The sequence below is a fragment of the Callithrix jacchus genome, chromosome 7 (assembly GCF_049354715.1).
Source record: "Callithrix jacchus isolate 240 chromosome 7, calJac240_pri, whole genome shotgun sequence".
NCBI classification, from domain to species: Eukaryota; Metazoa; Chordata; class Mammalia; order Primates; family Cebidae; genus Callithrix; species Callithrix jacchus.
In genome coordinates, this window is record NC_133508.1 from 64,049,426 (window position 1) to 64,072,412 (window position 22,987).

Consider the following 22,987-nt stretch of genomic DNA (forward strand, 5'->3'; position numbering starts at 1 on the left):
TTGCCCAGGCTGGTCTCCTGGACTCAAGGGATCCGCCTGCCTCAGCCTCCCAAAGGGCTGAAATGATAGGCATGGGCTACGACGCCCAGCCGAGAAAGGCCTGAATTGAAACCCCAGCCCTGCCCTGTCCAGCTGTGTGACTTGAGCACTTGTACTTACCTGAGTCTCCATACCCTCATCTGTAAAGGGGGAGAGAGTGGGGTTAAGCTGGTATCAACGATGAAAATATATATATATTTTGAGATGGAGTTTCGCTCTTGGTGCCCAAGCTGGAGTGTGATGGTGCGATCTCAGCTTATTGTAACCTCCGCCTCCCAGGTTCAAGTGATTCTCCTGCCTCAGCTTCCTGAGTAGCTGGGATTACAGGAATGCACCACCTCATCTGGCTAACGTTTTGTATTTTTAGTAGAAACAGGATTTCACTACGTTAGCCAGACTGGTCTTGAACTCCTCACCTCAGGTGAACTGCCTGCCTCGGCGTCCCAAAGTGCTGAGATTACAGGCATGAGCCACCATGCCCAGCCAGAAATATTTAAAAAGGTGACAGTGACAGTTCTAGGTGGAATTCCTGTCAAAAAGAAGACAGCAGCCACACCCTCCCCACAACCAATCTACACACAGCCTGACACAGGACATGAAGCACAGTGCAGAGTTGCTTTATTTGGGGGCAGTGCCCAGGCCAGTTGGTGGGAAGAGGCAGGCACAGAACCCAGTGCCGGGCTGAGGGGCCCAGCAGGGATGATGGAGGAGATGAGGCAGTTGAGGGATGCTCTCAGCTGTGGGTTCCAGGCCCAGGACAGGAGGAGATGTCAGGCATTGCACACTGAGCCTGCTTGGTGCCCACAGGAGCCAAAAATTGGTGGCCAGAGTTCTTCCCACCCCCGCCTCCTGCTTGCCCACAAGGGGGCCAAGAGGCCAGCCTCCACATCCTCCTTTCCCCTCAGGATGGAGTCCAGGCCCAAGAGAGTCAGATTCTGCAGAGGACACTGGGGAAGGTGACCCTGCCTCAGCCAGCCAAGGACCCCCTGCCTCCAGAGAGGAGGCAGCAGAGGAAGAACAAACACTTTAACACAGGCTTCAGCGACCCACCCCACAGCACACACGGCACACAGAGGGCCCCAGGCACAGCTCCCTTCCAGAGCAAATCCAAACTAGACACACAGCCCGGCTCCTGCCCACAGCCACAGAAATGTAGGCCGCAGGCTTGCCTGGGCTGGCACCTACTGGTTCTCTTCCCTGCTGGCGGCATGAGGGGAAAAGACACAGGTGGGCTTGGCTGGGCTCCCAGACACCAGCCCAGGCTAAGTCCTGGTCCCAGCCAACAGGGGACAGAGAAAGCCTCCCAACCAGAGGAGAGAAAGGGGGTGTGGCTCACATGGGGGATGCTGTCACCTTCCTGAGCGCTGCCCGTGGAGGAGACAGCTCCCTGGGTACTGAAGGGGAATGGTGGGCAGGAGCCAGGAGGTGAGCTGGGACTCAGGTACTGGCTGCTGGCCAGGTACTCACAGTGTTTGGTAGGTGCTGTCCTTGGCCTTGAGAAAGCGCAGCACAAAGAAAGCCACTGCTTGTAGGCTCAACACCAGCACAACACCTCCAATAAAGCTGGCTCCATCAAATCCAGGGCTGTGGGCCTCAGGGACAAGGGGGCTCCCTGCAAGGGTGAGGCAGGGTAGGGAATCATAGCAGCCACTGTGAACTGGAATCCTAGTCCCACCCTATAACCAGCACAGGTAACCTGGAGGCCCTTGTCCTCAATATGGGGTCCTTAAACCCTGTGCTCAGAAGTCTAGTCCAGATCCCGCAAGCAGCTGGGAAGTGCCTGGTGGGAGGGACAGTGGTGTGGGAGGGTGAGGCACTGTCCAGCCCTGGTTCTGCTCCTGGCTTGCTCTGTGGCTTTTTTTTTTTTTTTTTTGAGACAAGTTTCACTCTGTGCCCAGGCTGGAGTGCAGAGACGCAATCTCGGCTCACTGCAACCTTCACCTCCCAGGTTCAAGTGATTCTCCTGCCTCAGCTTACTGAGTAGCTGGGTTTATAGGGACATGCCACCATGTCCAGCTAATTTTTTTGTATTTTTAATAGAGACAGGGTATCACCTTGTTGGTCAGGCTGGTCTCAAACTCCTGACCTCATGATCTACCCACCTCCACCTCTCAAAGTGATGGGATTACAGGCATGAGCTCTGTGGCTTTTATGCCATACCCATTCTCTCTGGGCCTCATGATCACTTGGGTCCAATAGGTGACTTGGAGTAGAGAGTGACTGAGCTCCCAGCCTCCCTGGGCCTCACTTGCCCAATAGGGTGAGGACAGATCCAGAACTCAGATATTCAGACCCACTCAGAATTCCTTTCAGCCTTGGACCTCAGGGTTCAGAGCCAAGATGGAGATGATATAGCCTCTTTTCAGGACTCCTAAGCCCTGAGACCCCAGTGTCACCCAATGTCAGAGCCCTCAGAGAGGGAAGAAGCAGGGGGAGAAGTGGAGGCCCCAACTCTCACCCTGCTAAGTGGGTGAGCAGGGACTGGACAGCATGTGTCAGGGGGAATGCAGCTGAGGGACAGGCTTGGCCAAAGTCACCTCACAGGACACACATGGGGTCTCCTCACCATTTCCTCTGCCTCATGGAGGGTAAAGCCTTAGGGTTATGGTTGCCAGGCTATGCCTGGGTAGCTCCCAGTTGTGCCACGGTACCTGTCCACTCCCAGCAGGGATTCAATTTCAGGCCCTGGGCCAGGTGCCCAGAGCAGGGCAGGGCTAGTGGATGGAACATCATTCTGGGACAGTGGAAAGGGCATAGCCTCAGCTGGGACCATTTCCCAGAAGGTGTAAGGGGTGGAAGGAGTCTGAGAATATGAAGAATAACGGTCCCAGCTCCTGCTCAGGGAGCCCCAGAGAAGGAAGCTGAGGGATGAGGAGCAGAAGAGGGGAGAAATGAGCTGCATGAGGCCGATCTGGGACTCCAGCTGAGGGAGCTGAGCCATCAATAATTCAGCTTCTGAGATCGGTTTCTGGCTTTAATTAACCAAGGGCCTCTTCAGCCATCCCTGCCAAGTCTGGTGACCTCCAGCCTCTGAGAGGCAGTGGGAAGAAAGGGGTGGGGTTCTCGCCTCTGCTCTACCAGGAACCTGCCTTGTGACCCTCTCTGGGTCTGGAGGGCGCAGTAGGTGGGCACCGAGGATGTCTCCTGTGCAATTTGAGCTGCACAGCCGAACCTCCAAAGACAAATCCCTAGGGGTCATCTTGCATTCCCAGGATGGGAAGGAGGGATGGGAACTGTCATTTCTTGATCGCCTTCAGTGAGTCAGACACTGAAGTGGGCACCATACAACTTCTCATAAAACCCATACAGCAACTCTGTGAGGAAGGCATCATCCAACCCATTTCACAGATGCAGAGACAGGCTCCAAGGGAGAAGGTGCAGGGCTGAGGTCACAGGGCATGTCAGTGCTTGAGCCCAGAGCTGTCTTCCCCTGCGCCTCTGCTCCTCCCACTCCCCTATCCCCAGGAAGTACCCACCTGTTGTGACTGTCTTTGGTTCATAGGTGGGGTGGTGGTGAGCAGCTAAGGAGACAAAGAATTCATAAGAAAGCAGCCTTCCTACCCCTGACTCCCCCATCAAGACCCCAGCCCCCACTCACCATTAAACTTTCTATTCCGATGCAGCCCTGTCCCGCTCCAGACATCCAACATACTTGCAAGCCTCAATCACACAATTCCCCCCACCAGATGTGCTCTCTCTATTTCCACCTTTGAGGCTCATCGCTAATGCCACTTCCTCCAGGAAGCACCCCCTCTCATTCCCTCTGAACTTCCAAAGTCCTTGCTATGCCTTAAACTAGAAGAGCTAAGGCTCCCATCCCCTCCACACCCCTGTACGAATTTTCAGATAAGGAAACAGGCAGAGAGAGGAGGGGACTTCTCAGTGAGCTAAAGGCAGAAGTGATACTGGGCCCAGGTATTGGTGAGCACAGTCCACTCCCCAAAAGAGGCTGTTTCCTCCTAGGGGACAGGCTATGGCTGGGGAGACTCATGAAACTTGGCTTCTGCCCAAGACCCCCCTTACCTGGACATGCCTCTGAGCGATTGTAGGTGGAGCAACCTTCCTTAACCACCTCAGCTTGGGCCACACAGTGTCCTGGTGGGAGAAGGTGCAGGGGCGAGGTTTGGGGAGAGGGGCCAAAGCCTTGGGGTTCAGAGTTGGGGGCACTGAACCTGGGGAGGGCTCAGCTCCATACCTGGCTCTTCTGGCCAGCACTGCTCCCACACGCAACTGGAGAGATTGCTTGCTCTGTCTCCCTCCACGCAGCGCTCACAGATCTCCAGCTGTTTGCAGCCGCCTTGGTCCGATGGCCAGATGTTCAGGCGGATCAGGGCTCCCCTCCCAAAGCCTCGAGCTCCTTTACCTGGGAGTGCGGTAGAATGGGAAGGGAGCAACTCCTCATAACCAAGTTGTGGCACTCACCCATCCTCTGACTCAACACTCCGGAGGCCCTTGCCCCTCTGCACACGTCTGGGCTCTCACATACACTTGCCCCTGGATCCCCAGGCCCCAGCGCACACCTGGAGCTCCCACAGAACATGTCTACACACGCCTAGAGCCCCCCCATATTCACCTAGGGCCCCTTCCTTTGCATACACCTGAGGTTCCCAGATTCGGGAACCTCATACCTGGGGCCTATATTTACACAGAGGGCTCCACACAGAGCTAGAGCCCCCTCTCCAACCTCTGGAGGCCTGCTCTCGTCCGGAAAGCCCCCTCCCCTCAAGCCCGGGCTGCTCCTGGGGAGGCGGCTGGCTGAGGGGCAGGCTCCACCAGCCCCTGTCGGGCCCCTAACCAGACCCTGCCGCGCGTTACCAGCCACAACCAGCTGGGTACACAGGAGGAGCCAGCAGCAGCCGCCACAGAGCGCAGTCCTCACGGCGCGGGGTCCCGGCGCCTCCATGGGCTCGGGGGCAGGGGCCAGGGGCGGCGGCCAGCGGCCAGCGGCCAGGCGCGTCCCTCCCAGATTGAGCTCCGCGGAGCGTGTGGGGAGAGAGACCTGGGCAACAGGGGCGTGGCCAGGTGGGGGCGCGGCCAGAGGGAGCGGCAGGTGGAGCGGTCGGGGCGGAGCCCGGTGGAGGAGGGGCCAGTTAGGGGCGTGGCTAGTGCGCGCGGCCTGGCGAATTCGGGGGTCTGGGGCGGGGCTTGGACTAAAGCGGGCGGTGTCCTGGACTGGTGGCCGACGGGGTTACTGTGTATATAGCGACTGCTTTTATCCCTGCTTCACAGGTGAGGAAACTGAGGCTCAGACAAAATGAACGACTCGTTCAAGGTTACAGAGAGAGGCAGTGGCAAAAAATTGGATTTGTACATTATTTCGCAAGCAGAGGTCACTTCCCTGCCTTCAGGGCTTGGTGCAGGCACCGCTTTGTCGAGTACACCCTCCACCCAGGCCCCATATGACCGCTGGGATGGGTGCCAGCTGGCTCCTGCCCTCTGACTACCCAAGCTCAGCTCCCATGCTCCCTCTTCATTCACTTCACCCCTCCACCCACCTCCCTTCTGCCCCTCATCCGCTGTGTCTGCCTCCGGCCTACCACACCCTCTGGCCAGATCAAGGGTGACTCCATTATTAGGCCAACTGGGCCTCTCTGCAGCCTTCCCCACGGCCACCACTGCTGCCCTGGCACCAGCCTCTTTTGGTTCTCCTCAAGCTCCTTAGGGGGCATTTCCTCTTCTTCCTCTTCCTTCCCCCCCTCTCCCCTCCTTCCCCCATCTGCTTCTCCTAACCCTCTTAATCAGTGCTGGCCCAGGTTAGTTCCAAACCCTGTTCCACACTCTCCTGGGCTCATCCTGGACATTCCACTGCCATCAGTCCCCATTTAAAAGCCAACAGCTGAGGCAGGAGGATCACTTGAGCCCAGGGATTTGAGGCTGTAGCAAGCCGTGATCATGGCATCGCACTCCAGCCTGCATGTCAGAGCAAAACTCTGTCTTGAATGAATGAATGAATGCCAACAGGTCATGTATCCCAATAAATATGTATATCTACTATGCACCTATTTTATTTTTCTTTTACTATGCACCTATTTTAAAAAGTTTATTTTTAGGCCTGGCACTGTGGCTCACGGCTGTAATCCCAGCACTTTGGGAGGCCAAGGCAGGCAGATCACAAGTTCAGGAGCTCAAATGACCAGCATGGTGAAACCCTGTTTCTACTAAAAATACAAAAATTAGCTGAGTGTGGTGGCAGGCACCTGTAATCCAACCTACTTGGGAGGCTAAGGCAGGAGAATCGCTTGAACTCAGGTGGAGGTTGTAGCGAGCCGAGATAGCACCTCTGCACTCCAGCCTGGGGACAGAACAAGACTCTGTCTCAAAAAAAAAAAGTTTTTTTTTAAAAGCAAACAGGTCCCCCAGTCATCTCCAGGCCAGTTCTGGCTTCACAGCTGCCATATATGCAACTGATAATATATAGCTAGCAATTATTGACCCCTTACTAGCAGAATGTACATTTTGAGAGCTTTTACGTGCAGCTTCATCTAATGTCCACAGCTATCCTCTAGGCTTGGATTTTGTCATCTCCCATTTGCAGGCTGCTCAAGGGTACAGGGTTTCAATGCAGCAGGCCAGGATATAAAGCTAGGACTGAATAATGCTAGAGGCCATGATCCCTTTGCTGTGCCTGCCATGGGTCCACCGGCTTCTGGCACTTCCACCTGAGTTTCTCTGAGGCTCCCCAAACTGCCCAGTCTCTTTTCCCTACTCAGGGAGGCCCCATCATCCCCCTAGTCACCCAGGTTGGAAACCAAGTCTCATCTTCAGCCCTCTCTCTGTATGAGCCTCCAGATTAAAATCCTTCGGGTTCTGTCCTCTTGTGCTCCCTCTGCAGGCCTCACTGCATCTCACCTTCAAGGCCCCTCCCATGCTGGCCCTCACAAATCATGAATTTGACCATATCTCTTCCAGTTAACAACTTCCTTCTTTTCTTTTTGTGTTTTCGAGACTGAGTCTCGCTCTGTCGCCCAGGCTGGAGTGCAGTGGCACCATCTCAGCTCACTGCAACCTCCACCTCCCAGGTTCAAGTGATTCTCGTGCCTCAGCCTCCCAAGTAGTTGAAATTCTGAGATTACAGGCATGTGCCACCACATCCGGCTAATGTTTTGTATTTTTTAAGTAGAGACAGGGTTTCACCATGTTGGTGAGGCTGATCTCGAACTTTTGATTTCAAATGATTCACCCACCTTGGCCTCCCAAAGTGCTGGGATTACAGGTGTGAGCCACCATGCCTGGCCCCACTTAACAACTTTTCAACAATGATTTGAATTGTTGAAAATTCAATGTGGAGACAACCCTTCGATTCCTGGTTCTAGAAGTCTCTCTATCCTGGCCTGGGCTCTTCCCATTACCTGTCTACCCTCTAAGATAGAATGACGCCTTCCCTCTGTACCGTTCTTCCTTTATCCTAGCTTTTCTCTCTCCTAGAGGGTCCTCCTCAACCCTGGACTTCATTTGCCTGGTAAACTAATCTTTCAAGACACTACGACAAGGCCACCTCCTGCAGAAAGCCTTCTGTGACTGTCTCAGAATGAGGCTGAGCTGCTGTAGCACTTAGCTGGAGATCTAAATCCATCTGCTTTTCCACATCAGAGCCCTCACATCTCTTGCCTGAATGACTGCATGGCCTCCTAGTGGGACTTCTGCTCCCCATTCCAGTCTGTTCTGCACTCAGCAGTCAGAGTGACCCTTTGAAAACCTGTCAGGTCAGACCAGAACATTCCCCTCCCGTCAATGGCTTCTGTCTCACTGACCACATGATCTTGCCTCTGCCCGCCTCGCCTCTCCTCCCTCTCCCCTTTGCTGATTTAGCTGCCAACACACTAGCCTCCTCTCTCTGGTCCCCATACCCATCAATGCTTTCTCTTCTTGAGGACTTTGCACTTGTCATGTCATCTCCTTAAGACTCCTGTTCTCTCTTCGAGTGACTTGCTCCATGACCTCCCTCCCCGAAAGAGGCCTCCCGGTGATTCTACAGCCCTACAGCTGCTCTTTTCTTTGGAGCATGTATCTAATGTATAATTAATTACTCATTTGTTTCCTAGGCTGTAAGCTTCATGAAGGCAGGAACCATGTTGATCTTTTTCCCTCCCTAGCAAATTCCTTGCACACAGTAAGAGCTGAATAGATGTTGGGTTTTGTTTGTTTGTTTTAAGACGGAGTTTTTCTCTTGCTGCCCAGGCTGGAGTGGAGTGGCGTGATCTTGGCTCGGTGCAACCTCAGCCTCCCAAGTAGCTGGGATTACAGGTGCCCACCACCACGCCAGGCTAATTTTTGTATTTTTAGTAGAGATGGGGTTTTATCATATTGGCCAGCCTGGTCTTGAACCCCTGACGTCAGGTGATCCACCTGCCTCAGCCTCCCAAAGTGCAGGAATTACAGGCATGAGCCACCATGCCAAGCCAGATGTTTATTAAGTAACCTTACTGTACCATGTTGTGACCATCTGTGTACATATTTGTCCCACTGGTCTGTGAGGACCCTAACAGCTTCCTACTTGGTAGATTTTAAGGATCTATTTGTAGATTGTCCATCTCTCTGCATTAAAATCGAAGCTTGGCCTGGCACAGTGGCTCAAACCTATAATGCCATCACTTTGGGAGGCTGAGGTGGGTGGATCACTTGAGGTCAGCAGTTCTAGACCAGCCTGGCCAATATGGTGAAACCTTGTCTTTACTAAAAAATACAAAAATTAGCCAGGAGTGGTGGCACACACCTGTAGTCCCAGCTACTTGGGAGGCTGAGGCAGGAGAATGGCTTGAACCTGGGAGACAGAGGTTGCAGTGAGCTGAGATTGAGCCACTGCACTCCAGCCTGGGTGACAGAGGAAGACTCCATCTCAAAATAAATAAATACATAAATAAACAATACATAAATAAAACTGAAGCTCATTGAAGATGGCAGGGATTTTTGTTCACTGCTGTATCCTCTGTACCTGGGAAATAGTAGATGCTCAATAAATGTGTCTATTGACTGTTGAAAAGGCAGAAATGTGGCCAGATCATCTTTCTGTCCCTAGTACCCACTGAACAAACCCTAAGCCCAGGGGAACTGCCGATAAATAATGGCTGAATGAATGGGTCTATGCTAAGAATATGGGCACTGATGATGCCTAGACCCTTGGGTCTTAGACAGTGGACTCAGGCGTGGAGATTATCTGTGACTGACACACACGAGCACACACTCCCCTCACCTCTCCAATTCCTCCCTCCCCAAGAGATCTCTCAGACTGGTGAAGACAGAAGAGGCAAGGAAAAAGTCTCACCTGGAAGTGAGTGCTCACAGCCATCTGGTGGCCACCTGGGGAACTGCAGGTATTGTCAGCCCTTATCAAACTTTAGCCTGAGCCTCTTCTGGGAAGAGGGTGACATCTAGGCCAGAATGGAAGGCACACTGGACTTGGTTACAGATGGAACTGGCTTCAGATCCCAGCTCTGTCATTTGCTATGTGATTTGGGGCAAGTCCTTTGGCTTTCCTGGGCTTCACCCAAGAAATGGGGACATGGTCCCTCACCTTTGCTGGGTTGTCCTAAGTCCCGGGCTCTTCCTACCTGGTAGGTAGGAAGGGTTGGAGGAGGTGTCAAGGAGGCAGGAACAGAGGGCATGAGGAGAACAGGAGAGAAGGAACTTTCTCTTCCTCTAGAGAGCAAGTTCTCAGGGAATGGAGACCTGATTGGCATGAGCAGTTTTGATGCATGAGGGAGAGCACATGTGTGTGAAAATCCACAGCCCTGCTTTAGTCTCTCAGCTCTCCCGGGTTTCTCAGGGTTACAAATGTCACTGCACTCTTTTCCTCTCCAGCTGCCTTAGGATCAATCTCCCTTGCAAACAACAGGGTAGTTATCAGGATCAGGAAGTTCATGACCAACCACTACTTCAGTGGAAATAAATGATTTTCTGTGTCCTTCACCCTGGGAAGGCAACAATACCTAAGACAGAAAACTGGTGAAAAAGTAGAAGACCACAATGGGTGTCATGTTTGTATTTAGAACCCATTTTGCACCAGGCGCAGTGGCTCAGGCCCGTAATTCCAGCACTTTGGAGGCCAAGGTGGGCAGATCACTTGAGCCTAAGAGTTCAAGACCAGCCTGGGCAACATGGTGAAACCCTGTCTTCTACAAAAGAGCCGGGTGTGGTAGTGCATGCTTGTAACTCCAGATACTCTGGAGGCTGACATGGGAGAATCATTGAGCCCAAGAAGTTGAGGCTACAGTGAGCAGTGATTGCACCACTGCACTCCAGCCAGGGTGACAGACTGAGATCCTGTCTCAAAAAAATAAAAATAAAAACAGAACCCATTTTGGTGGTGGTAAGACAACTGTCTTGGGCTTGATTTATGATTCCTTGGATTATGCTAAGAAAAATTAATCCAAACACAGACTTGCAAGACATTAAAGAAAAAGACCTCAAGAAAACAGCTAAAGGAACTCAAGAACAGAATGAAGACAGACAGGGAGTCACGAGAGTGTGGTGCTGGTGCTGGCAAACAGGAATGACTTTATCTGCAGTGATGGTGCAAATTTTTCACCAGAGGATTAATAAACTACAAAAACCTAAAAAAAAATAATTGCCATTCAGAGTAGCAGAAGATAGTCCCTGATACTCCCCTTTGATGCCAACCTCCCAGCAGCCTTCACCCATCGCTGAGACCAGAACTCTTAGGGATCCAGCTCTGATGGGGGAGAAAGGGGATCCCTGAGTCTTGGGGCCCTGATGCCCTTGGATCCTCTCTCTGACACCCCCACCTTCCTGGGCACCAGGCATACTACTCCTCTCTCTGTTTTCCTTTTTTCCTCTGGTTGCTCCCTTTTAGGTCAATCATCCAGTCCATGATCATTTCTTCAACACCAGTTACTTGTCAGGCATTTCTCCAGCAGAAATGGGACATAGTCACTATCCTTTTGGAGCTTAGGTTCTAGTGGGGCTGACATGTAGTAAAACAAACTAACATGAATTCATTTATAATTTCAAGAGTGCTTCATCCTCCAAAAATGAATAAATCAAGAGAAGTGGAGAGAGAGTGATGGGGAGGTGAGTGGCAATATGAGAGTTCAGAGCAGTCCGTTTCGGAAGTGGCTTGGGAGCAGAGACCTGGATGAAGAGAAGGGTTGTAGCGGAGGGAACAGCCAGTGCAAGAGCCCAGGAGCAGGAACACCCTCATTCATGGTCTGTGCCTCCAATGGTGGGGTCCCTGAAGCCCCTCCTCATTCTCTGCTCCCACCCCTGGGTGACATTACCAGTAAAACTCAGTTGCCACCTGCACGCCTACCCCTCCCGGGCGTCCCTCATTGGCCAGCTGTGATGTTGATGGCCAACAGCTTGCAGACCCCACCCAACAACCCCATGAGGCCAGTACTAATATTATTCCTATTTTATAGACAAGGAAATAGGCACAGAAAGCCAAAGTCACACAGCTAGGAAATGGAGAAATAGATTTGATCACCTATGCCCCTTAAGCCCCCTAAACTCACACATCCAACCGGAAATGCATCCTCTTCTCCAGCTCCAACCCCCTCCTCTTCCCATATTCCCTGCCACTTGACCTGCTGCCTCACACCCAAACCCCAAACCTGCCCAGTGGAGCCTGAGCATGGGGGCTGCAGCGGTGATGCTGTGATGGGGATGTCCGGTGGGGCCCGGGGTCCTCAGGCCTTAACCTCATCTCCCCCCTCCCACAGGCTGCATGATTCCAGGGAGCATCAAGGCAAAAGACGCAGGGAGAAGGAGCAGCCAGCCCCCTACCGCAGGACTGGCCACATCTGTCACATCTGGAGAAGTCTGCCAGAGTGGTTCTCCTGGACTAAGGGCAGGCAGCATTGGGAAAGAGAGAGCTCTTTCTCCTTGCTCCACCCATCAGGATGCCTAAAATGGGAGGCTGAGAGGGGCCTGCCCTGAGGACTGAGCTGCCAGGCTTTCTGCTTCCAAGTCCTTCCCGGCTCCCCATCTCCTCCTGCTTCGGGGAAGTGCAACCCCCACCCCCTCCCCGCTGGCTTTCTAGATCCTTGAATAAATAATTCAGGTTTTGAAATCTTGCCAGGCCCACCCCTCCCGTGCTGTGAGGGCGCTATTGGACTGACATGAGTGACGTCACCCAGCTCCTTATCCCAGCCCCAGCATCACGGGACCTGCCCTGGCAGGAACTTACCTGCCTGGTCACTGTCAGTCCAGACCCTCTACCTTGTCCCCCTCATTCTGGAGCCCACTCACCACAGCCACCTGCTATCTTCATTTCAGGACCCCACAGCCCTCATGGCTGAGCATTGTCGCTTCAGTACCCCAGCCCTTCTGACAGGGTCATGGTGACCTGAAGTCACCTGGACACTCCGTGTTCCCGGGCCACTGCCTCCGCCATCCCGGGGTCCCTGAACTCCGCCCTGCAGCAGAGTCACCCTGACACTGCCATGGTTGCCCTGGGGGCTTCCCCTCTATCCTTAGCAACCCACGGCCGTCACCCCCCTCCAAGATCCTGTCACCATGCTCATGTCGTCACTGCCACGCACCTCCCAGCTCCCTCGTGCTCCTTGTCATCGTCACCTCAGGGCCCCATCGTCTTCACAACCCTGTCATTCTCACCAGGGACGCACAACCAGCCCCATCACAAGCTCTTCCTTCGTCACCTGGATCTCGTCAGCCTCTCTGCCACCCAAGGGTCCTATCACCCCACTTCCTCGCCGGACCCCCTTTCCACTCCACCACGTTCCCTGCAGCCTCCCGGAGACTTCAAGCCTCTCGCACCGGCGCCGCTGAAACCCCCAGCCCGCAGAGGGCGCCGCGTCAAGGACAGGCGGGCCTACTCGGGAGGGGGCGGGGCCGCAGCCACGTTCGCTTTTTATGAATGGGGGAGCGGGCGGTGCGAGGCCTCATTACTATGCCGCGCAACTTGCGCTGCGCCCCAGCGCGCCGCGCCCATTGGCTGATAGAGCCACTGACGTCACCGAACCGCGAGCCGGGGGCGGGGCGGAGTGACTCACGCCGCTTCTCCCGCGGCCGCGGGGGCTTCTCGGGGTCCACGCAAGCCCTGCGCCGCCAGGACCCGAGCGGAACCTCCCCGCGGCCCGGCCGCGCGTGGTGCTGAGCAGTGAGTAGCGGGTCCCGCCGTGGGCACCAGGGGTCCTGGAGGGCACGCAGGATGCTGGAGCGTTGGGCCAGCGGAAGGCTCCTAGCGGCCTGCCAGGGTCCGAGTTCGAGGTGGGAATTCTGGGTTTAGCCGATTCTGGGTTAGCAGGTGTGGGCCCAAGGGCTCGGGTGCTGGGGCCGCGAGTTGGATGACCTGGTGAAGGGTGAGCATTCCTGCAGGGACCCGAGGCCCTGGAGGGACCGACTGATGGTCATCTGAGGTTGAGCCGGCAGGAGGCGTCTGGGGCAGGGACCCAGGGTTCTGAACAGCAGGAGGTGTCCGACTCAGGAATCCAGGTATCCAGCTAAGAGGAGGAGTCAGACCCAAAATCCTGGTGTCCGGGCGGAAGGTGGCATCTGACTCAGGGATCCAGGCTTCCAGCAGGGGGAGTCTGTCCAGAGACCTAGGGATTCAGGCAGAAAGAAGGGTCCAGCTAGGGACAAAAGTCTGGGAGGGTGGGGAGTGGGGGTTGAGTTCCCAGGTGTTACCTCAGGAGTGCTGGGTGGTGGCTGGCGGGAGCTACTTGCGCATTTCCCGGGGGTGGAGTCTGAGGCTGGCAGTACTGAGAGTCGTGAGGGGTCTGGGAGCATCAGGCACGAGCTAGCACCATCCTCTCTGATGGGAGGGAGCAGAGCTGCTCCGTCTCCAGATGTTTCCCTACCCCAGTCTTGAGGCTTCAGGGGCATCCCCTGGATCCTATGGCCCTCATCCATTTATAGTACCCCTTCTTCTGGTTACACACATGGGAAAAAGACCCACAGGGCCTAGAACAGGGATCCCCAGGAAGAGACCCTTGTTTAGAGGCCTCGGGGCATTGGAGAGGACAATGGTATCCTGGGAAGAGCTCCAGGGCATGAATGTGGGGGTTATGCATTGGGACCCTATCAAGTATCCTGAGGAGAGACTCCCACCATTATCCTGAGGGGCACCTCACCCCCTCCAGACCCCACCTCCCATCATCCAGCTTGGTCAGCTTCTCACAAGGCCTTTCTCCTGCAGGTACCATGATGTGGGGTGCAGGCAGCCCTCTGGCCTGGCTCTCAGCTGGCTCAGGCAACGTGAACGTGAGCAGTGTGGGCCCAGCAGAGGGGCCCACAGGTCCAGCCGCACCACTGCCCTCACCTAAGGCCTGGGATGTGGTGCTCTGCATCTCAGGCACCCTGGTGTCCTGCGAGAATGCGCTAGTGGTGGCCATCATCGTGGGCACTCCCGCCTTCCGTGCCCCCATGTTCCTGCTGGTGGGCAGCCTGGCTGTGGCAGACCTGCTCGCAGGCCTGGGCCTGGTCCTGCACTTTGCTGCTGTCTTTTGCATCGGCTCAGCGGAGATGAGCCTGGTCCTGGTTGGCGTGCTGGCAACGGCCTTTACCGCCAGCATCGGCAGTCTACTGGCCATCACTGTCGACCGCTACCTTTCTCTGTACAATGCCCTCACCTACTACTCAGAGACAACAGTGACACGGACCTACGTGATGCTGGCCTTAGTGTGGGGTGGTGCCCTGGGCCTGGGGCTGCTGCCTGTGCTGGCCTGGAACTGCCTGGATGGCCTTACCACATGTGGTGTGGTATATCCACTCTCCAAGAACCATCTGGTGGTCCTGGCCATTGCCTTCTTTATGGTGTTTGGCATCATGCTGCAGCTCTATGCCCAAATCTGTCGCATCGTCTGCCGCCATGCACAGCAGATTGCCCTCCAGCGGCACCTGCTGCCGGCCTCCCACTATGTGGCTACCCGCAAGGGCATTGCCACACTGGCCGTGGTGCTTGGAGCCTTTGCCGCCTGCTGGTTGCCCTTCACTGTCTACTGCCTGCTGGGTGATGCCCACTCGCCACCTCTCTACACCTATCTGACCTTGCTTCCTGCCACCTACAACTCCATGATCAACCCCATCATCTATGCCTTCCGCAACCAGGATGTGCAAAAGGTGCTGTGGGCTGTCTGCTGCTGCTGTTCCTCTTCCAAGATCCCCTTCCAATCCCGCTCCCCCAGTGATGTCTAGTTGCGTCTTGTTGACCCTTCAGCCCTGATCACTACAGAATTCCAGAATGTTAGGTTCTCCAGGGCTTCTTTCCAGACCCCCAGTTCCACACCCCCCAGACCCAGCTGGTTCTGGAGTTCTAGGACATTGGGTGTTTCAAGGTCCTGTTCAGATCCCTATGGGGACCCAGCTGGCTCCACAGTTCCAGAATGTTCAGGTGGTCAGGGTTCTACTCAGAAATGTCTCATAGGCCAGCTGGCTTGCAATTGCGGAATGCTGGGAGTTTTACAGTGCCATTCCAAGTCCCAGATGTCTCTCCTCTCCCAAACTTGACCTTGACCATGTCACTTTACGTTTGAATTTCTGAGCTAGAGTCAGAGAGATTAGTCACATAGTTGCCTAAATAGGAGAGAGAAAGATTATATATGCGCACAAACGAAGAGAGTATTATTTATTTATTTATTTATTTATAAATTTACTTATGGGTGGTAAGGGGGAAAAAGAGACCCACACCTTGATACCAGGGTACCCCTTGTCACCTCACCCCCATTTCTGACCTCAGTTCCTGGAGGGGGGAAAGGGAGAAAGAGAAACCACGTATTTTGTTATTATTTTGAATTACTTTTTATCGAAGAGATCATAGAAACCAGAGCCTTCTCCCCAGGCCCGCCCTCCTTGGGTTTGCAGGGGGAACACACCAGCCTCTGGTTTTTTATTTTTTTAAGAAGCCATCACCTGAGCAACCAAAAATTCCTCTGCGCTGGGGTCTGACTGCCCTCTGGTGGCCATTTAGGGAGAACTGCAGTCCGGCCAGGCAGCCGGGACCAGAACGCAACCCCAGCTCCATTCCAGCCTGGCATCCAGTGCCACAGCCATGGCCTGGGGGCCAAGCCTCACCCTGTGGTGCCCTGGAGGGGGGGCACGAGCCAACACCCCACCCCTCTGCCAACCGGGGTATGGCCCCCAGTGCATTCCCCGTTCCTGTCTCCAACCCAACTCAATAATAAATGATTTTGTCATAAATACGTTTCCCTATATGTGTGTGGAGGGCATGGGGTGGGGCCTGATGGGGGATGGCCTGGAATAAGAGGGCCAGGCCACGCCTGGGGGGCCTGTTGGGGTATCTGGGGAGCTGGACAGAGGGTGGAGAGTGGCTGGCAGGTGACTCGCACTCAGATGTCAATACCCCTCTGCTCAGACCTGGACACTGAGTGGCAAGGATCTTACCTCTCCATGGTGACAGGAACCTAGTTGCTTGGCCCTTCCTGGGTCAAGGATGTCCAGATTCTGCCCATATTGGCCAGTGTGGGGCTTAGGCATGATGAATATGCTCAAAGCATGTCAGTTCCCTTAATAATAATAGCCCCTTCTTATCGTGGGTACCTGCTGTGTGTCTGGCACATATGCCACCTCATTTATGCCTAATAAGCATCCCATGGCACTGGTAGTGTCTTCTCCATTTACAAACAAGGGAACTGAGGCTGAGTGAGGGACAGTGACTGGCTCAAGGCCATTCAGCTAAAAAATGGTAGAGCCGGGAACATCTGTTTCCAGAATCTGTGCTGTGTAGGGAGCAATTTCCTTCCTTCCCAAGCCTGGGGCTTAGGACACTCTGGACCCTGATTTATGTTGGGGTTCATTTTAAGGGCCACATTTGGGAAGTGGTCAGAGGGGTTCTGGTCATTTTGGAGTCAGAAGAGCTTTTCTACACATAAAAGTGGGTGGCTATCAGTGTGTGCCTTTAGGTACATATTCGTGCAGGACTCAGAGTTTGGGTATCTGGGGAGAGGAAGCCGACCCCAGAAATCAAATGTATCTATCAGGCCAGGGCAGAAGCAGGTTTGGGGTGTGGCTACACAGGAAGCTTTGATTGGCCAAGCCTCCCAGCTTCCCAGGCCTTATTGTTGGGCAAAGCCTGGAGGTGGGGCTGTCAGAGCATTTCTGGCTCACCCCTCCATATACAGACAGGGAGTCTGAGGCCCCAAGAGGAGCAGCCACTTGCTCAGACTCACACAGCTGTGCTGGCTAGGACACAGGCCTTTCTCCATTTCCCTGGCCTGGTGTAAAGATCCCTCCCCAATAGTCCAAGGAGGGTGGTCATGCCAATGGCCCAGGCACAAAGTGGGGAGGCTGTACCAGGCCAGGCCAAGCCTTATTCTATCCCCATCCTCCTGACAGATCCCTGGGAAAAGTCCCTACACAGCAAGCACCTCCCCCGCACCAAGCTTTGAGCTAAAAGTCTCACACCATCAGCATGGCTTCATCAGATGGGCACCATCGCTCTCCCCATTTTACAAAAGAGGAGGTTGAGGCTCCAAGAGTAATGGGCCTTCATTCATTCACTGCTGTCCTTGTGGATTGCTTACGTTCTAGCTGGGGGAAGTAGTAATACAAAGTTTTTCCAAAAATGTAATGTTACACAGTGACAAGTCCTCAGAGAAAGAGCAGGGGAAGAAGGATGGGGAGAATGTGAGAAATTTTTAAATGAGGATGCCCAGGAAAAGCCTCCCTGCGAGGTGACATTGGATTGGTCCAAAATCAGGGGTTGGTAAGAAGTTGAGCTGCAATTTGAACCCAGGTCCGACTCCAAATCTCTTTCTTTCCTGGATGAGGGAGTGTGCTTCAGAAACAACCCGGAAACATCAACAGGCCACGGGAAGCGGGGGTTCTCCAGGTTAAACCCAGATTTCTGGAGGCACGGCACAGGGCAGGGCCTTGTTGCTGCCCCTGCCTCATGCTCCCAAGCCCCACTAAGGTCCAGAGGAGAGGCACCAAGTGCCCACCCTACTCTGGTGGGGCTCAGCCCTTTGCTTCCCCAGCCCAGCTTCCAGCTCCAGGGCCCAAGAAAGGAGCTGCTGCCATCCTTGTATCTGGGAGGGCCTGTGTCGGGCCCCTGCACTGAGGAGCTTCTTCTGTCCCTCTGGGGGTGGCTGTGGGCTGGAGCTGAGGCATTTCTGGCAGCCTCCATCTAGGGTCTCTGCCTGGGGTCCTGGGCCCATCTTGAGGGGTGTCTGAATTTGTCCCTCAGATTGTGCTGTGTATGGTGGGGCTGGCTGGCTTTTCCTTCCTCCCAGGATTCTGCAGATCAGCTTCGCGCTTCTCCCCTGTACCTCCACTCCATGCTTCCTCCAGGAAGCCTCCCTGCCTGAGCCCTTTTGTGGCTGTGAGAATGTGATCCAATATGCCTTGCTATACCTCCCCTGAATAAACATTTACAGAGAATTCTTGTCTCCCTCCTTAGAATGAAGACAGGGCTGTGTGTCCTTCCTCCAGTTGAGGGTCCCCCACAGAAGGAATGTCTGTCTTCTCAAACCGAAGGCTCCTGAAGGCAGACCTTTCTCCTCAGAACTAGGGGCTCCTGAATACAAGGTAATGCCTCCCCCCTCAGACTGGGAGCTTGGGGCCTCTTGAGAACAGGGTCATGTCTTTTGCCTCAGATTGAGGGTCCCTGCGGACAGGACCCTCTGAGTCTTCCCCACTCAGACTGAGGCCTCCTGTGTCTCCTTCAGCCTCAGAGTCCTCTGTGTTCAGCCTGGAGCTGCTCAGTACTGCATGTTTGTGTGTATGTGCGCCTGAGTTTGCATGTTTGGGGAGGGGTAGCCACGCCTTCTAGCCTCTCTACCTCTGCCAGTTTTCCAACTCCCCAGGAAGGTGAACTGGTGATGTGGCCCCTGAATTGGGGGAGACAGGACTAGGGCCCAGTGCCCCATCTTCCTGCTGGAGTAGGCCCTGGGATGGGGCTAGAGCTCAACCCTCCTCTCCACCTCCCTTGGTCCTGGTGTGCGTGACGGGGGGACAGCCTCGAGTGCTGAGCCCCCACCGGGGCCATGTCCGCCTCTCCTTGCAATAAGTGAGGAGACAGCAGCTATTAATATAAGATGAGTTCACGGGCTCACAGCTTCCGCAGGCTGGAAAACAGGCTTCCGGGGCTGGGGGCTGCGGCAAGGCTCAGCTGTCAGATTCCCTCTTGGAGCCTGGAGACCACCAGTCCCGCATCCCCCAGCTCCTTCCGTGCTAAGATCTGCATACACAGACACATGCTCATGGCACATGCAGGCACACACGTCTAGGCCCCTGGCTGTTCTGAGAACACACACACATGCAGACATGTATGTACATATACCCAGATTCATCTGCACACTAGCACATACACACTTGTGCATGCAGATACATCATTGCACATGTGTACACGGACCATGTCAACTTTCTCTGTATGTGTACACCGATGCAACAAACATGTTTGCATATCCAAACCCATTAGCACACTCACATATACAAACAACTGCATGTGTATATAGATGGTATCCATAGTCATGTATACACATTTGCATGTAGTACTACATTCAAGGACTTGAATGCATGTGCATGCCCTTTCACACACAGCATATACACTCACACATGCTCCCTGCTGCTGGCAGTGCTCAGCAATCCTGAATTCACAGGTTAACCCTCGGTTTCCAGAACTAACGAGCTGGCTCAACCTCCACTCCTTGTCTCCCCTTTCCCCTTGCCTCATGACAAGCAGCTCATGCTCCTGCCAACCCCAATGTCTGCCTTCAGCTTCCCGCCCCCCCAGGGGGCCCCCAATCCCTGATTAATCCCCTCACTAATTGGCCAACAGCCCCTTGACTTTGCTGCAGGCCTTCTCAGAAGCTGGGAGCGAGAGGCTGCAAATTGGCCAAGTAGGACGGGTCTAGGGAATACTGCGCAGGTAGAGGGTGAGGGTGGGGGTGCTGCAAGTCCAGTGCCTGGCTGGAGCCAGGCAGGGCACCCCCTATTCCAGAATTGGGCAGAACACTGGCTTCATACTCTCTTGGGAGGGCACTCCTATGATTCGTTACCTACATAGTCACCTGAAGCCAGCCCTGCATGCACATTTACACACAATCACCAGCCATGTGTGCAGACATATTCCACCCCACTCAGCACACTAACACAGGTGAACATCTGCACAAACCCAAGTACACTCATGAATGTACCAAGTATGCATGCAAGCAAAATTTTACATGTTCATAGTCACCTGCCAGATATACAGACATCATTTATATATGTACATCCAAACGCACACAAATTCAGTTGCATATATGGCCTCACAAACACATACACATCAGACGTGCCCATAAATGTCCTAAGTGTACTTGCAGGCATGCACCAACATCTATCCACACTGTGATAGACACATGTAGAGTCCAGATATGCATGCAGAACATCTATGCACGCCAGTCACATGCGTGTATATGCCCTGACGAACAAGCTACGAAGTGGCCACAAGCTAGGGAGAACCCTCTTTAGCCAGCCTCTGGCTTTACATAAAAGGAAGCTTGAGGTTTGCTAAGTCTACTGGGGGGAACAGGGTGTAATGGCACCCACCCAAGTTCCAACCTGTCTTTTTCCAGCCTCCATGCTAAATGCCTAAGCCTGGGACCTCCTCTGGGCTTCTCCTAAATCGTTAGGCAGCCACAGGGACACTGTCATGGCTCCAAGAAAAAACGGCATAGCTTCTGGCTTTAGCCCTTGCAGTATCAGTCTTCTTGGCTGTGGCCCAAGCCCACAGGTGCTCTGCTCTCCTGTAGGCAGTCTAGAGCATTGGAAAAAAGGTTTCTATTTCCATGCCTGCTGCTAGCTTGCTGTGTGACTTCAGGGAAGTTGCTGTGGCTCTCTGTACCTTGTTTCCTCATCTATAAAGCAGGAACGAAAGGCGTTGCATTGGTAATCCTTCCAAGATGCACACTCTGGGAGTGGTGTCAGTTCCCAAGATGGTGCAGTGCCAGAGTAGAGGGCCTGCATACATCATTGTAGTCAACTCTTTGTTGACTAGGTGAGGAAGCTGAGGCCCAAGGTCTGCGCTAGATCTGACCTCTGATTTCTCAGCCAGGAAGTCTGCTCCTTTTTAATGATGTGTGCAGTGTGAGCTTGTGTGTGCACACTGTGGACATGCATGCAGTGTCTTAGGTAAAGGCAGGGAAGGCATCTAGGCAGGACCTTTTTTTTTTTTTTGAGACCGAGTTTCGCTCTTGTTACCCAGGCTGGAATGCAATGGCGCCATCTCGGCTCACCGCAACCTCTGCCTTCTGGGTTCAGGCAATTGTCCTACCTCAGCCTCCTGAGTAGCTGGGATTACAGGCACGCGCCACCATGCCCAGCTAATTTTTTGTATTTTTAGTAGAGATGGGGTTTCACCATGTTCACCAGGATGGTCTCAATCTCTTGACCTCATGATCCACCCACCTTGGCCTCCCAAAGTGCTGGGATTACAGGCGTGAGCCACCGCGCCCGGCTAGGCAGGACCTCTTGCCCCAAATATTAACTGGCAATTCTCCCATGAAAGATTCCTTTGGATGTGAAAGGCTTTTTCTTTTTTTTTGAGAGTCTCACTCTGTTGCCCAGGCTGGAGTGCAGTGGTGCAATCTCAGCACATTGCAGCCTCCACCTCCTGGGTTCAAGTGATTCTTGTGCCTCAGCCTCCCGAGTAGCTGGGACTACAGGAGCCTGCCACCATGTCTGGCTAACTTTTGTATTTTTAGTAGTGATGGTGTTTCACCATCTTGGCCAGGATGGCCTTGAACTCCTGACTTCAAGTGATCCACCCACCTTGGCTTCCCAAAGTGCTGGGATTACAGGTGTAGGCCACTATGCCTGGCCCGTGAAAGGCTTTTTGTCCTTAAGCTTCAAGAGCACCCTCTAAGCACCCACACCTCCTGGGGCTGAGGGGGCAATTCAGGGGGAACCCTTAAACTGCTCCCAGCCCCTCGATCTAGGAGGGAACTAGCTGACAACTAGCCTCGAGCAGAACTTCCAGGAAACGGTGCCAGGTTGCCCTGGCCACTGAGCAGCCAGGAGGGGGCAGTGAGGAACTGGTGGAGGCAGCAAGTAGGGAGAGCGGCTGCTGAGGACTGTGTGTGGGGGCTGCCTGCGAGTATGGGTTCCTGTAATCATGTGCTGGTTTATGTCCTTGTGAAAACAAGGACAAGGATCTGTGCACAGTATGTGCACTGGTGCTCATGTGTCTTGGTCCCTGGACCTTGGTCCTCTCACACGTGTCTCTGTGAAGCCCTGGCCCATACCTAGGGAATCCACTTTGTTTACAGGTAGCTAAGGGTGTAGGCACTTCCTGTTCTAAGGGCCTCAGATAGCTGGGCCCTCAGCCAAGCTCACTTGATTTCAAAGCAAGAGCAAAAATGACCATCACTGTTCACTGCGCCTGTAAAACTGGGCACCAGGGAGTGGGGCAGGTAAGAATGGAAACCTTTAACAGGCTCCCTACAGCGTTAAAGCCCTCAAGGATTTTGGATGGAGACTTAAGATGTTTCAGTCACATGGTAAACAGAGCATTGGGCTCTGGCTAGAGAGAGGCCTGTGTTTGAACCACATTCTGTTCCTGGCCAGCTATGTGATCTCAGGCAACTGTTTCTCTCCTGTGTCAAATGGTGAACCCTTGCCTCTTAAGAATGAAATAAAAGATATGCAGTCTTTGGCAGGTAGTGGGCGCTCAATAAATGCTCATTCTTCTCAGGATCAGCCCAAAGAGGTGAAGCGACTTGCTCAGGGTCACAGCTCCCGAGTGGCAGAGCCAGAATTCAAGCTCAAGCCTCTTGCTTTCCAGAGCCACATTCCTTCCTTCCAATTCCCTAGCAAGGGCGGCTCCCGAACCACCATTTTGTCTTCGGCCAGGGCGGGCGTCTGGTTGCCTGTCAGTCACCGGCCTCGGGAAGCCAAGTGCTGACTAAACACAGGCCCGAGCAGGCGGGTGGAGCCAGGGGGCTCTGCAGGGGCGAACCGGCTCCGCGGCCCCCTCCCCGGCACCACCACCTCCAGCGATGAGCTCAGAGCGGCTGGCGCAGCAGCTGCTGACAATTCA

At 54.0% G+C, this 22,987-nt stretch overlaps 2 protein-coding genes across 7 annotated transcripts; one reads left to right on the forward strand and one right to left on the reverse strand.

The window, feature by feature from the left end:
• Positions 1-640: 640 nt before the first annotated feature.
• Positions 641-12,797, reverse strand: CD164L2 (CD164 molecule like 2). 4 transcript variants are annotated; one of them, XM_078330849.1, is made up of 6 exons: positions 12,537-12,797; positions 4,235-4,402; positions 4,063-4,134; positions 3,516-3,560; positions 1,507-1,651; positions 641-829 (listed from the first exon to the last, which is right to left on the reverse strand). In XM_078330849.1, exons 1-6 carry the CDS (start codon positions 12,562-12,564, stop codon positions 658-660), a joined length of 630 nt encoding a protein of 209 aa, XP_078186975.1. In that variant the 5' UTR covers positions 12,565-12,797; the 3' UTR covers positions 641-657. The 4 variants fall into 4 exon arrangements, with proteins under 4 accessions (XP_078186975.1, XP_078186974.1, XP_078186976.1 ...); XM_078330848.1 differs by lacking the exon at positions 12,537-12,797 and adding an exon at positions 4,855-5,026; XM_078330850.1 differs by lacking the exons at positions 641-829; positions 12,537-12,797 and adding exons at positions 836-986; positions 4,855-5,026.
• A 203-nt stretch (positions 12,798-13,000) lies between these two features.
• Positions 13,001-16,152, forward strand: GPR3 (G protein-coupled receptor 3). 3 transcript variants are annotated; one of them, XM_035308332.2, is made up of 3 exons: positions 13,001-13,114; positions 13,333-13,449; positions 14,153-16,152. In XM_035308332.2, the coding sequence occupies exon 3, from the start codon at positions 14,158-14,160 to the stop codon at positions 15,148-15,150; it is 993 nt and encodes a 330-aa protein (XP_035164223.1). In that variant the 5' UTR covers positions 13,001-13,114; positions 13,333-13,449; positions 14,153-14,157; the 3' UTR covers positions 15,151-16,152. The 3 variants fall into 3 exon arrangements, with proteins under 3 accessions (XP_035164223.1, XP_035164221.1, XP_002750541.1); XM_035308330.2 differs by lacking the exon at positions 13,333-13,449 and having other exon boundaries at positions 13,001-13,224; XM_002750495.6 differs by lacking the exon at positions 13,333-13,449.
• Positions 16,153-22,987: the final 6,835 nt, after the last annotated feature.